General features: G+C 39.3%; 1 protein-coding gene across 2 annotated transcripts in view; it reads left to right on the top strand.

Annotated features, from left to right (window-relative positions):
- The first annotated feature begins 5196 nt into the window (after positions 1 to 5196).
- CCNB3 (cyclin B3) overlaps positions 5197 to 15689 on the top strand; it is a 52126-nt gene continuing 41633 nt past the window's right edge. Inside the window, exons 1-3 of one of the 2 annotated variants that reach the window (XM_045786703.2) lie at positions 5197 to 5330; positions 8651 to 8781; positions 10951 to 11037. In XM_045786703.2, coding sequence (XP_045642659.1) covers positions 8686 to 8781; positions 10951 to 11037 — 183 coding nt within the window. In that variant the 5' untranslated portion in view covers positions 5197 to 5330; positions 8651 to 8685. The remainder of the gene's footprint in view (positions 5331 to 8650; positions 8782 to 10950; positions 11038 to 15689) is intronic. The other variant, XM_045786732.2, reaches the window with a different exon arrangement.

Below are 15689 nucleotides of genomic sequence, written 5' to 3'. Positions count from 1 at the left end.
TGATCATGGGTTGGAAGAATTAATATTGTTAAAATGTCCGGGGTGCCTGGGTGGCTCAGTTGGTTAAGTATCTGACTCTTGATTTTGGCTCAGGTCATGATCTCAGGGTTGTGAGATTGAGCCCTGTGTTGGGCTCTGCACTGAGCTTGGAGCCGGCTTGAGATTCTCTCTCTCCCTCTGCCCTTAACCCTGCTCATGCTCACTCTCTCTCTCAAAAAAAGATATTGTTAAAATGTCCATACCCACCCAAGCAATCTACAGATTCAATGCAATCCCTATCAAAATACCAACAACATTTTAATTTTTTTAATTAATTATTTTTTTATAATAATTTTTATTTTTAAATAATATTTTTATTATGTTAGTCACCATACAGTACATCCCTAGTTTTTGATGTAAAGTTCCATGATTCATTACTTGCGTGTAACACCCAGTGCACCATGCCATACGTTCCCTCCTTAATACCCATCACCAACAGCATTTTTAAAAGATTTTATTTATTTGACAGAGCGAGAGAGCACAAGCAGAGGGAGCAACAGAGGGGGAGGGAGAAGCAGGCTCCCCACTGAGCAGGGAGCCCGATGCAGGGCTCTATCCCAGGGTCCCAGGATCATGACCTAAGCTGAAGGCAGATACCCAACTGACTGAACCACCCAGGCACCCCACCAACAGCATTTTTTACAGAACTAGAATGAAGTCTTGAGGAAGAAAAACAAAGTTGGAGGTATCATACTCCCTGATTTCAAACTATACTACAAAGCTAGAGTAATCAAAATGGTATGGTACTGGCACAAAAATAGACACATAGATCAATGGAATAGGATAGAGAGCCCAGAAATAAACCCATGCTTATTTGGGCAATTAATCTATGACAAAGGAGGGAAGAATATACAATGGGGAAAAGACAGTCTTTTCAATAAATGGTATCAGAAAAATGGGACAGCTATATGCAAAAGAATGAAATGGGGCCCCTTTCTTACACCATATACAAAAATAAATTCAAAGTAGATTAAAGACCCAAATGTGAGACCTGAAACCATAGAATTCCTGAAAGAAAACATAGGCAGTAATATATTGGGTATCAGTCTTAGAAATATTTATGTTTCTTAGGCAAGGGAAACAAAAGCAAAAATGAACTATTGGGACTAAACCAAAATAGAAAAGGTTATACACAGTGAAAGAAACCATCAACAAAATGAAAAGGCAACCTACTGAATGGGAGAAAATATTTGCAAATGCTATGTTTGATAAACAGTTAATATCCAAAATATATAAAGAACTTCTGCAACCCCACACTAAAAAACCAAATAATCCAATGAAAAAATGGGCAGAGGACCTGAGTAGACATTTTTCCAATGAAGACATACAGATGGCCAACAGACACATGAGAAGATGCTGAACATCACTCATCATCAGGGAAAAGAAGGTTAAAACCACAATGAGATCTCACTTTGCAACCAGTCAGAATGGCTAGTATCAAACAAACAAACAAACAAACAAACAAAAAATGAGTATTGGCAAGAACGTGGAGAAAAGGGAACCCTCATGTGCCGTTTGTGGGAATGTAAATTGGTGCAACCACTGTGGAAAATAGTGTAGAGGTTCCTCAAAAAATTAAAAACAGAAATGTCATATTATCTATTCCATTACTATTTACCTAAAGTAAATTAAAACACTGAAGAGATATATATGCACCCCTATGTTTATTGCAGCATTATTTACAATAGACAAGAAATGGAAGCAACCTAAATGTCTACTGATAGATGAATAAAGAAGATTGTGTGTGTGTGTGTGTGTGTGTGTGTGTGTGTAACAGGATATTAGCTGTAAAAAAGAATGAGATCTTGCCATTTATGATAACATGAATGAATGTAGAGGGTGTTGTGCTAAGTGAAATAAGTCAGACAAAGAAAGATACCATATGATTTCACTTATATGTGGAATCTCAAAAACAAAACAAATGAACAAACAAAAAAACAGAAACAGACTCAAAGAAAGAAAAAATTGGTGGTTGTTGGAAGGACAGGATGGGTACAAGTAGGTGAAGGTACAAACTTCCAGTTTTAAAATTAAAAAGTCAGGGAAATTAAAAGTACAGCACAGGGAATATAGTCAATAATAGTATAACCATGTTGTGTGTTGACAAATGGTAACTACAGTTATCATGGTGATCATTGTGTAGTGTATAGAATTGTCAAATCACTCTTTGTACACCTGAAACCAAGATAACATTGTATGTCAACTATATTTGAATAGTAAAAATAATAGTGTATTTCTTCTTTAGTGCATCCCAGTGGGGCACTTGTCCACAGTGATTACCCTTAAAAGAAGATACTAATTTGCTTAGTTAACAAATATTTTTTAATCATTTATCAAAGAGGCAGGTAATGATTATGTGTTTGTCTCTGGAATCAGATTGCTTGGGTTTAAATCCCAGTCCAATAACTTACTAGCTGTGTGATCTTGGGCAAGTTACTAAACTTCTCTGTACTCCAAATTTCTCTTCTGTAAAGTGGGGATATTAACTCCTCTTTGTATTATTGTGAATCTCAGAACGTCATCAAACATATAGTAAGCAATTGATAAATGTGAACTATAATTAATGCTAATGACTGGAGATAGAGCACAATGAATATGGTCCATATAGTTTTGGGCCTTGTATTCTTTTTGTTTTTGTTTTTTTTATTGTACATTTTAATTTTTTTATTTTTAGAATTTTAAAAATTGTAATTAAAGTATAGTGACATATATTAGCTTTAGGTATATGACATAGTGATTCAACAATTACATAATACATCATAAAATGCTCACCACACTAAGTGTAGTTACCATCTGTCACCATACAAAATTATTTCCAATATTATTGACTATGTTCCCTAAGGTTTACTTTTCTTCCTTGTGACTTATTTATCTTATAACTGGAAGTTTTAGCCTCTTACTCTCCTTTATCTTCCCCCCACACACATGTAACTACTAGTTCATTCTCTTTATTTATGAGTCTGTTTGTTTTTTTTTTGTTTGTTCATCTGTTATGTTTCTTAGATTCCACATATAAGCGAAATCATAAGGTATTTGTCCTTCTCTGTAGGACTTATTTCATTTAGCATAATACTGTCTAGGTAAGAACCTTGCATTTTTGAGTGAGTAGATAGATTAAAAAATTACAAATAGCAATAATTACTCTAAAATAAATGTAAGGTGCTGAGATAGAGTATAAAGGAGTGGGAGGAGAATCCTACTTTATTTTTTTTAAAGATTTTATTTATTTATTTGAGAAAGAGAGACAACACAAGCAAGGGGAGTTTGAGAGGGAGAAGCAGGCTTCCTGCTGAGCAGGGAGCCCAATGTAGGGCTGGATCCCAGGACCCTGGTATCATGAACTGAGCCAAAGGCAGATACTTAATGGCTGAGCCACCCAGGCACCCCAGAGAATCCTACTTTAGATAACATGGTCAGGGAAGGCCTCTCTGAAGAGGGGGCATTTAAGCTGAGACTTGAAGCATCGGAAAAAAGCAAGTAATTTAAAGAATGGAGGGAAGAATGTTCCAGGCAGTGGGAACATCATGTGCAAAGATCCTGAGGAGAAGGATTTTATTATATTCAAAGCCTTGAAAGAAGACCATTATGGCTGGATTTAGTAATTGAGAAAGAGTGGTATGAGGTGAGGTTGATGATATAGGTAAGACCTTGTAGATCAGAGTGAGGAGTTTGGATATGAAGTTCTGTGGGAAACCCCCAAAGCATGAGAGAAAGATGATATAATTTTTGTTTTTTAAAAAAGATTGATCTTGTATTTATGTTAGAGAAGATCAAGATTGGAAAGGGGGAGAACAGCTTGGAGGCTCTTGACAGTGGTCCAGATGAGAGACTGTGGTGGCAGTGGAGGTGGAGAGAAGTGGATGGATGTAAGATATAGTTTTAAGGTAGAATTAATAGGACTTGCTGAAGGATTGGATATGGGAAGGTAAGGTGATGGAAGAGAGTTTGAATCAAGGATGATACCCAGGTTTCTGGCTTGATTAACAGGTTTGATGTGGTATCAATTTTTGAAATGGGAGATATTGGAAGAAGGATCAGGTTTGGTAAGCACTGTGAACATATTGAGTTTGAGGTGTCTATCAGACGTCCAAGTGGAGATGTGTCGTAGTCAGTTGGATTCATGAATCTGGAGTTCAGGGCCAGCTTTTAGATGATATTTAAAGTCGTGGATCTGGATGAGATAACCCAGGGAGATTAAAAAGAGAGGAGGGCCTGGGATCATGTGAATATTCCACCTTTAATGTAGGAGCTGTGAGATACTAAAAGGAGAATGGGCTGATAGTAAAGGCAGGGATGTAGTTTAGTGGTAGCTAGCTGCTTGTATATGCGGCAGGTCCTGGATTTTATCCTTGGTATCTCCATTTACTCTTTGCATCTTCAGAGGACAGGGCAGGGCTATTAATTCTTCAAGTCTTTTGTCAGTTACTCATATATAGTTTTTCTAGCTCCTGGAACAAAGCAGGTGCTCAATAACTGTTGGATGAATGAATGAGTGAATGAATGAGTGAGTGAAATGAATGAGACTATGTGAATTGTAATACCTGCTTTGCCACGAAGCAGGTTTGTGATATTGGGCTGTTAGAAAGCTACAATTTTCTTATCTGTAAAATGGCACTAATAAAAGTACCTATCTTTTTGGACAGGATTTAAAATAATAAAAATTTATAGCATTTAGCACAGAACTAGTGGTAAATGAATGCTAGCTACTATTAGCTCTACTGCGCTTTGGGTGCTTATCCATAAAATAGGGGCAATAATTTCTGCCCTGATTCCCTCACAAAGCGATTTGTGAAGCCAGCAGTAGTTAACATTTGCGTCTACAACGGGTTATTAATATTAATGTTTTAATTGGTCTGAATCTGCATTATGCAGCCACTCTTGCCCCCATCCTCCAGCAGGAGTATTTAAATAAAAACGCCTCTTTAAATTGACCCTGTACGCGGCTGGTCAGCCCTGCCGGGTTCGACCAATTGTACTCGAAACCACGCCCCAATGCGAGGTCTGTTAGCCGCAGAGTTCAATTTAAAAATACCCAGCCCCGCCCTTCCTTGCTAGGGGAGCACACGCCCCAACTGTGCACGCTGATTGGTCCCTGCTGGCCAATCACCACTGCGCTTCCTTCTGGGGCTGTAATTTTCAAAATTCGCTACTGGGCAGATTGGAGCGAGCACAGGCCAGGTTGAGAAGGACACAGGTCGCTACAACACGGAGCTCCGTTCATTTCCCGGGCCTCTCCTGGTCTAGGAGTGCGTCCATGATCTTTCCTGTTCTGCCCTCAATCTCGGTGTGAGGTAGGCGCCTTTGGGCTTATACTGCCCGCTCGAATGTCCGGCCCTGTCGCAAGCGGGTTGATGCTTGAGCACCACTCCAGCCCCTTGTTAACACGCTCTCTTCTCTCGCGGGCAAGCTAGGCATCCCTGCCATGAAACCTTTGTTTTGTTCTGCTTTCAGTCAGCAGTTTGTGCGAAGTTGGGCAGGGAGTGTGTTTTAGAGGGTGAGATGGCAAAAGAAATGAGACTGTGCCCTAGCTTTTAGATAGAGCGACCAGTACACATGCCTGAATCAGAGTACATTTACAAAACGTCTTTTCACAAGTGGAAGTGGAAGTGTGGAGGATCAATTTCATCCACAGGACGTATTTAAGTCATAGAGTGCTACTCGTGGGATGTCTTTTAAATTACAGGTTGGATGATATGAAGGAGGATGGAAACGTGTGCTCTCTCCCTTGTTACCGCTTTTATCTCCACTGGTTCTCTTCTAGCCCCTACTCCAACCGCTGCGGCTCTGGCTTTCCCACTGCTCTGTGCTTTGGTCCACTTGGGATCCTAGAATGTCAGAGGTCAAAGGACTCTAGAACAGTGCCTCTTAAACTTTGAAGTGCATACAAATCACCTGGGGATATTGTTAACTTGTACTTTCAGATTTGGAAGGTCTAGCTTGGGGCCTGGGATTTTAAATTGCTAACAAGCTCCCAGGTGATGCTAATGTTGCTGGTCTGTTGATCATGGTTTAAATAGCTAGGAGGCGCTGGTTCCATTGCCTCATTTTCTTAGGTGGGGAAACAAAGGCCTAGGGAGGGAAAAGGGACTTGCTTAGCATCATCCAGCCAGCCAGGGGCAGAGTCAGAGCTAGACCCTAGACATCCTCCCCAGCCCAGTGCTGCTTTCATGGACACCATACTGCATTCTCTCCCCAGTGTCTTGCTGTCTGTAACCTGCTTTTAGATACAAAATGAAGTTGCTGTTGTTTCCTGTAGACTGTCTTGATCTATAGTTTTGGAGTCTAAGCAGCTGGGCTTCTAAATGAGCCAGCTTGCCCCTCTTTGAAGAGGTTTTAGCCCCAGCCCTGGGATGCTCAGTGGGGTCTGAGCAGTGTGTATGTAGGGAAGATGGGAAGTCTGGAAAGTGGAAAGCATTCAAATTTTCTTGCCCAAGTAAGGCCCCATTCTGTAGGTGGTAGAAGTCAAGAATGTTCTTCTGAATGTCCCTTAGTGAAAGCTTGTTTTTAGTGGTGTCAATCCCCTCCCCCTTCCTAATGGTAGAGAAATTAGTTACTTGAGTCACTGTGTGTATCCCCCCAAAGGAATTGATTAGTGTTCGGGATAATGAAGGTGGTATATGAATATCATCTGAATAACCTTATTCTCGCTGAGGTTTAGTTACCCTGTGATGTCATCAGCTGAAAGTTTTCTAGCCTGTTGAGTCCAGTCTTTCCCCTTGAAAGATAAAAGTTTCAGAGCATGAGTCTTTGGTCATCCATAAAAAAAAATTGTCCAAGGTGTGAATAATAACAGCAGAGTAAGTGGTTTTCATACAGTGCAGTTAAGTGCGGGTGCACCCAATTTGGCTTTATTGCCGCTTGGCTGAGTTTGGAAAGATGAGATGGAAAATAGGTTTGGATTTGGCGGAAGGTGGGGGAAAGTAAGATGCACCACTTATTTTGAGGGCCTACTGTGGGTTAGGTTTTGCACATACAAATTTACTTTTGAGCCATATGATCCTTCTGCACGTAAATAGTGGTATTCCTCTATTACAAATGAGAAAATTAAGGCTCAGAGATGCTAAGTTGTCTGGTTTAGAAACCCAGTTGCTTCTTTAAAAAATCTGCTTCTTTAAAAAATCTGTCTCCTTACACTACCACTATACAGCCTTTCACTTTGGACCAAATTTTGACAAAATGTTTAATACTTTTTCATCCAAAATCAGCCTTTCTCCTTTCTTGAACCTTCCCCTCAAGCTGCAGTCTTCTCTGCTTCCCTTTCTTACCAGCCTGGCCCCAGCCTAGCATTCAGCCCCTTTCTAACTCCTCCCCAATACGGTCTTTATACTCCACACTCCAGACAACTGGGGTGTCCCTGCACCTGCTGTGCTCGACATGTTCAAGCCTCTGCCTGGGCTCAGGCTTTCTTTGCCGGGAAAGCGCCCCAGTCTACTTGGGAACCTCTCTGTAATTTAAGTCTAGATTATATATTACCTCTGCTATGAAGCCTTCTCCCACCCCTTTCCCCGACAAGATTATTGACTTTCCATTGTGTTTCTGTAGTACTTGGTATTTACTTTTATTGAATCATTCACACATTTTTATGCTACATTTAGATCTGTGCATGTGAGTACTTATAAGATGCATGATTTGTGTTAATATCTCCATTGCTGGAAATATTTGGTAGGGAATGGTAAACTTGTTGCATTGCCTTTAGGGTCTCACTTAGAGGAGCCTGTTCTTTGTCAAATGCATTTGAATTTGAAGATTGAATGTGGCTGAGGTTGGAAGGGAGGGGTCTCTTGTATATCCAAAACTGATTCCTCCTAATAATGCATTTGCTCATAAGACATGTAAGTGTATCCTAACTATTGAGGTCTCACAAAAAAGAACCTTAAGGAATGTAGAATGGGGCCCCCCACCGAGATGGAACAAAGATAGGACTCTCCCAAGGGCTGTAATGACGGTTAAATTTTTATGTCAAGTGATTTTCAATAAGTTAGTTCCTTCTATTGTTATCTCATCTTTTGCTTTTTATCCCCCCTCCCAGGTGTCTCTGGAACCGCATTACAGTTTCTTATTGAACACAGTCTTTGAATACTCTGGCCTAGCGTGCATACGTGTATGTGCAGTGTATTCTTGCATCTTCTCTGTAGCATCTTTGTAATTGCTGTGCCAGGACCCTGTGCCTTTTAAAGAACATTAACCCTTCCAGCTGGTTTCCATACTATATGATCTGTTATGTTCTTGATCATTTTTAATGCTAAACACTCATGTGACTTGTTCCCACCGTTCCCAGGCCTAAACTAGGTGGTCGGCCACAGTTCCAGTGCCCACAGAGGATGACAGGCACTGTGCTGGGCTTTTTAGATAGAATGTCTCGTTTAATTTGAACAGTGCCCTGCAGAGGTAGGTATACTTATCTCCATTTTACAGATGAGATAACGGAAGAGTTTGTCACTTCCCCAAGGTTAATTGTGGTAGAACTAAGACTTAAACACAGATCTGCCTAACTCAAAGTATATTTTCTTCTAGAGATGCTATAGAGAGACTGGGTATTCTCGGGAGTTTTTAGAGAATTCTGCGATGTTTCTGGTGAATGGTGTTTTGAAGAGTCCCCTTCTGATTACAGCCCTATCTGGATAGACACTGCCGAACCTGTGAGAAATGCCACTGCCACTACCATCCCGAACCTCCAAACCCGAGACTAAGAAATCGCAGTCTAGCAAAATTGTGCCTAGTGATCATGGCCAATCTGAAAAGGTTAGAGCAAGCTGTCTCTCCCAACAGTGTCTCGAGTAGCTTCTTCCTGTGTTGCCTCAGTCCCGATCCTCACCCCTAAATCTTTCTCAATATGTATTGTTTAATTTGAGAAATTGGGAAGGAGTGGTAGCCCTTGTAGTTTAAGAAGAACAGCAAATTAGAACTTGGGTTCTAAGTGTGAAGCCTCCTTTCCCATAAATGCATAGCTGAGATGAAGGGTGTCCTTCACAACCTTCAAAAGCAAACAATACTCACCTCTCGTTAATGATCATGTCTGTAATCTTAGTTTCTGGGAGATGCTAAAGTACCTTGCTGGGAGGCTGCTTAGTGCATCCTGGGCAGACTGTGAAGATTAGGTCAACAAATGTATTATGCTTTTTATAGCTATTAAATTTGAAGAAGGGGTCCATTTTGATGTTGTTGTTTTGACCTTGTGGATAGTTTGACACTGTCATTCCGAACCTGGGATGTTCTTTGTTCATCACCATACATATTTTAATTAGAGTTTTACTACACTGATGAATTGTCATTAAGGGAGTATTTCCTGGAGCAAACATCATTAGGCCAATTTAATTTCCTTGATTGGTTTTCTCTCAGCATAGATAAACATTTTCTAATCATTTTCATTTTTTGTTTTACTAAAATGATTTTCATGGAGGGGCTAAATGTTTTTTTAAATATAAATTTGGCAAGAAAGATTTGATACATTGATCAGATTTTTGTCTATCTCGAATTTGCTGATTAGAGTTCTGTCATAATAAGTTTTCTTTTGTGGCAGTTATTTTTCCAAATCCAGCTTTTTGGGGGCACATTTTGTAAATCTAAGTTTTATTGAGTTCAGTTTTACCTGTGAATTTTATTTGGGGCTGATTATTTCTACTGGTAATATTAAATGGATATTGGATAGCAGACTGACAGTTTATTTCTGAGCTAATTTGTGAGATTTGTGTAACCACCAAACATTTTATTTTTGCTAATTATTTCCACTAGGCTTATTTATCATGAACTAGATAAAAGACTAATAGTTTTCTGATTTCTTAGCTTAATCAATTAAAATATAGAAGTAATTCTTGCCTCTTTCAGGATTGCTCTGCTGTGCTAGATTGGTCTGTTGTACTATGAATCCAGTTCTCTAAACTTCTGATCACTTACTGTGTCATGTACTAACTATTCATGACGTAGATGAAGAACAGAGCAAATAGATGGTGTGACCCTAATGCTCTGCTTCACATTATAGCAACTCCCTGATATAAGTAGTGCAGGGTTCTCATTTCATAGAGGAAATTTGATACTTAGGAGGCTTTCACCAAAGAAAAACTGTTAGTGAGTAGAAGAGCCATACAGTGTGATTTACCCCTAACCTGTAGCCCCATAGAAATGGGGAGTTGGGTAAGGCATGCACAGATAAACAATACCTAGAAAGAAAGCCCCTTTGCTCCAAAATATTCACCTCTCCTCCTGTCTACTACCTCTCCTTCATAGACACTAACAGTTAGAGGTTAATATGGATTACCAAACTCCTTTCTTAAAACACAAAATTTGGGTCACCCAGGCACCTCTAAACAGACTTTTAAAAATATGTATTCTCTCATTTGATCCTCAAATAAAGTAGGTTATCATTCCAATTTTACTGATAAGCAAATTGAGGCTGAAAGAGTTAGCAATTTGTTCAAGGTCAACAGCTAGTAAAGAGGTGATCCTGGACGAGTATCTAGATATGTGTGTTATTGTCCTTATTGGGGATATCTTAAATACTTAACATAAGAGATACTTAAATATTTGTTAAATTCTTGAAGTGAAATTTGAGAGCATCCGTATTAAAGGAATGACTAGGAATGCAGGGTGGTGGTGGTGGTGGTTAATCTTGGATCAGATAACCATAAAGATGAGAGAACTAAGAGGGAAAACTAGCTTTACCAAGCTATTTTGCTCATTCTAGGGGTTACACTGAAAGTCATCATCCTAGTTTTGTCCCCATGATCAATGATTACCTCCTTCAGGGACTCTCTAAGCAGCAGTGAGTGCCAAAATTTCCTTTTGTTGTAGTTTATTGGGGTTTATTATATACATCTCCAGTTGCTTGGAGGTCCCTGAGCTCCAAAGATGACCCAAAGCCCCTGAAAAGTGTTCATGATTGGATGTACTCATTTACCTCTTTCACTTTTTTAGGAAGGGGAGAATTACCAAGCAAAGATCTCTTCATCTTCACCTAAGAGACGATGCAAAAAGAGATCAGCTTTTGAAGATCTCACCAATGTGAGTATGCTAGGCCAATCCCCTGCTGTGGTTTTGCATATGACTGAGATAACCTCTTCCTTAAGGGATCTTTCTGGATTACCAGACCCTGACCCTCTCTAGAATGTTGAGAGCCAGTTTTACTTGGAATCAATGATCCAATTTCAGAAGCTGCAGAAACTCTTCTGCTGGCACATAGCATCTGGATTAACTGGTTGAACTTTCTGGAAGCAGCAGACAGAGTGATTAACAGATATGAAATTGTAGATAAATATAAGAGCTACGGGATCTTGCATTTAGATTAAGTCCAGTTGTGGCTCAACTAGCTGCCTAGGCCTTGGAGGTAAGTATCTTGGTGGATTCATTGTAGTTCAAGGCAGTGTTTATCAATTCAAGCACTATGGGCATTTGGTGCAGTAGTTTTTCTATTGTGTAGGACTGTTCTCAGCCACAACCTTTCTGGCTCCTGGCGTTAAATTCCAGCAGCAACCTATTTGTAGTGACAATAAAAAATGCCCCCTGATGTACAGAACCATTGGGGATCACTGTTCCATGATCTGGTCTTCAACCGTGGAGACTGAGAAACTCAATTTTGATGAGAATTGTTGAGTTTACTCCCTTCTGGTATTATTTAGATACCAGCAAAACCCAGAATTGATAGTTAAACTGTTACTAATTGAATGTAGAATTGGGCCAAAGATAATCTTTGGTCTTAGAGAATAATAACTGGTGACTCCTGAGGGCTTACGAGGTGCCTGGCACTATTCTAAGCGCTTTTTCCTATATCAACTCCCTTAATCCTCATTTATTTCTATAAGGTAGATACCATAATTATGTCTACAGATCAGGACTTGCCCAATGTTGCTTTCGAAATCTGTTTCATCTAGAATACAGAGAACCCTGGTGAACTATTCCTGCCCTCCATGATAGAGTGTCCTCTGTAGCTACCAGAATACTTGTATCTACTAGATAATATTTTACCCCCTTGAGCAGGGTTGGTTAAGCATCGGCAAAGTTCTCTCCTTTGGATCTCTGCTCTTTAGATGCTGCTATGTGACCATCTTTGTACTAACATAGTCTTCCCCATACAGATTACAACATAAGTGATTAGGTTACAGCTTTCTGAATAATTTCAGATTTACTGTAGATTGGTTGAAAGAGACCCTTCCCACACAGACCTGTAAGGCTAGATTTGTTTCCTGACTTATTTAACCATGGATCTAGAAACTTGGCTGAAATAAGGTAGCCACACAAATTGGAAGCAGATGCAGCTCACGTTAGTGTAGCTTCCCTTGGCCCCCAGAGTCCCTGATGGAAGAACGGTGATATTGTATAAAGCAAGGTCTCACAGCATATGAGATAATTTCTTGCTATGTCTCAGTCCTTTTTTTTCATGAACTTTATATTGCCACTCATAAAGAACAAACACAAACTAACAGGAAATACATGCAGATATCATCCAGAGCCCTTCTGGTTCTCCAACTGAATGCAGTATCTGTTAGGCCACATCCGTATCCAGGGTGGAAGTGGGAGAAGCAAGGCATTTCTGAGCTGTAGCTCTGCTTCTAGCTTTCCAGAAACTCAGAAAGCCCAATTCCCTTTTGCATTCAAGTTTTGAAGATTCACTTTGGTAACCTTGAATGGTCTTTGGTGTTTTCCAGAGAAAGTTCCATCATTATGATGTGCCTAATCCATTCCTAGGATTGGGCATTTCTGCAGATGTCTGAGTTCATCTATTTGAGGGGTGAGGGCTCCTTTCTCTCTGAATTTTGGGGGTTCCCTATATGATTATTTGCTTCTTCCTGTCTGTATTCCTGTCAACATACTAAGTCTCCATGTTCACACATCTGTTTTTTTCCTCAGCATTCACCAGTGAGGTCCTGGCATGTCAAAAGAGTTGATCTGTTTTAATTAATCTGCTGTGTTTGTCTTCCCCTCGCCTTTATCATTCCAGCATGGGAAAGACTTTTGATGTGTAAGAGCTGGTCCTAAGCCAGTAGACAAGGAGATAGGGTCTATATTCATGTTTACCTAAGTGATTTTGTGTCAGTAGGACACAATTTTCTTATTTTTTTGGTGAAACAGTTGTAAGGAAATGCAGATTAAGGTCCCTTCCCCTGTGCTTAGTTAGATTTGAGAATATTAGTGCTTTGAACTTTCACATATGGCAAGTAGAGAATTTCACCCTGGGTGTTGGGATCTCTACCTCTCTCCTGCCAATAATGCAATTCTTTTCTTATTCTGAATCTCAGTTGCACATATAGGGAGTTTGTAAAACTTTAGGTAAGAAGTTAAAATGAAAACGGTGCCAAACTATTTGAGAAGTAGAGGTAGATGGCTTGAAGCCCTAAGAAAGAATTCCCTGTTGGATTGCAGTTGCTTATCATGATCTGATGATACAAAGGCGTATTTTTTAAATATTTCATTTGGAAATAATTTCAGGTTTACAGAAAGTTGCAAAAATAAAAAGTAGTACAAATAATATACATATACTTTTCACCTAGATTAGCCTATAGTTAACATTTTATCCCATTTGCTTACATATGTCATGGCTCTTTACTCCTAAGTACTTCAGTGTATATTTCCTCAGAGAAATTGTCATTTAAAAAAAAACCAGATTTATTTATTTATTTTAGAGAGAGAGAGAAATAGCATGAGTGTGAGCAGGGGGAGGGGCAAAAGGAGAGGGAGAGAGGGAATCTCAAGCAGACTCCCTGCTGAGCGTGGAGCCCCCTCTCAGGACCCTGAGATCATGACCTGAGCTGAAACAGAGTCAGATGCGCAACTGACTGAGCCACCCAGGCTCCCCAGAGAAATTGTCTTATATAACCACAGTACTGTTAACAACTTTATAAATTTACATTGATACAATATTTTTATGCAATCTATTATCTGTATTCCATTTTTTTTGTTTGACCGTATAAGGTCAATGTTATAAGTAGTTTTACCCTCCAGTAAAGGATACAGTGCAGTATCATTTACTTGTTTCTCTAGCTGCTTTTTAAAAATACACATATTTTTAAATTTAGATTCAATTAATTAACATATAATGTATTATTAGTTTCAGAGTCTCTAGCTGCTTTTAATCTGGAACATTTCCATAGCCTTTCTTTGTTTTTCACTGACATTACCATTTTTGAAGAATACAGTCCCACCTAACACCCTTTTAAAAATAGGACATTCCTCATTTTATGTTTGTCTGATATTTCCATGTGACTAGATTGATGTTATACATTCTTGGTTGGAATATTGTGTAGGTGATACTCTGTCCTTCTTAGGATATCACATTTGGAGGCACATGATGTCCATCTCTCCCTCACTGGTGATATTAAATTTTGATCACCCAGTCAAGATGTTATCTGGCTTCCCACTGTATAATTACTGTTTATTTTTTTCCTCTTGCAACTAATCATTGGTGTGTGGGACACACTCCTAAGAGCCTGCAAATAACCTCCTCTTCATCAAAATTTACCCTAGATTTAGCATTCATTGATGATTTTTGTCTAAACCAAATCTTTTATACGCATATACATATACATATATGTGTACTTATACATATACATACATCTATATACACAGATGCACACACAGGTATACATATACCTATATACTCAGATGTATATATATTTACACATACACCTATTTAAGAAATCGTGAATTTGCACAGCTCCTATTCCAATATACAGGGTTATCCCTTGCATTCCCCAATCCATATTTGTATGTTCCTTCTTCTACAATGAGGACATCAACACATTTACTCAGTACTATAACACATCTAAAAGGGTTTCAAAATTACTTCATCCATACCACCATAATAAACCTGTTAAAAAGAGTTCCAGATTTATTTGCAATATTCTCTGCCACCCCACAAACCCATCCTGACTGAGGATGTGTATGTTGAGGGTATATAGTCCAAAACTTTGTTTACTTGAATTAGTTGTTTCTTGTATTTTCTTCTGTTTTCTTTTTCCCTTAGTGTGATTATGGTATTTATTTGAAATATAATTAGGTTCAGTTTGTTTCACTTTAAAGGCATAACTTTTAAATTTATTTTTATTGATGTTATTCACAATCTCATGATCTCTTCTGTTTGATAGAATTAGTCATGGTTAGAGTCTATTTATTTATTTATTTTTGAAGATTTTATTTATTTATTTGACAGAGAGAGAGAGACAGCCAGCGAGAGAGGGAACACAAGCAGGGTGAGTGGGAGAGGAAGAGGCAGGCTCCCAGCAGAGGAGCCTGATGTGGGGCTCGATCCCAGAATGCTGGGATCACGCCCTGAGCCGAAGGCAGACGCTTAACGACTGAGCCACCCAGGCGCCCCATGGTTAAGAGTTTATGGTGGAGCTCCCCAGAGCCCCATGTTAAATAAATGTCCCCTCAATGATGAGATAGATGTATCACAGATAGTGTTGTGTTAGAGGCCTACCCTGAAAAGGTAGTTGATCTTGGTATAGCCAGGTAGCAAAGCCAGTTATATTACATTCCCCCCCCCCCCCCCGAATATCTTATGGAGTCAAAGTAGAATGTGGTATTAACAAAAAATCTTTTTGGGAATTTGCCAGGCAGTATAGGTGACATGGAGATCAGAATTACATTATGTGTATTTTGGAATCACTTAAGGCTGCTATTTGACTAATATGTAGCAGTACTACTATACTGCTAGCTTC

The sequence above is a fragment of the Ursus americanus genome, chromosome X, assembly GCF_024610735.1.
Source record: "Ursus americanus isolate L20-20 chromosome X, mUrsAme1.1.p, whole genome shotgun sequence".
Lineage (NCBI taxonomy): Eukaryota > Metazoa > Chordata > Mammalia > Carnivora > Ursidae > Ursus > Ursus americanus.
Note: the sequence above shows the minus strand (reverse complement) of the source record. Positions and strands in the feature narration are given on the sequence as shown.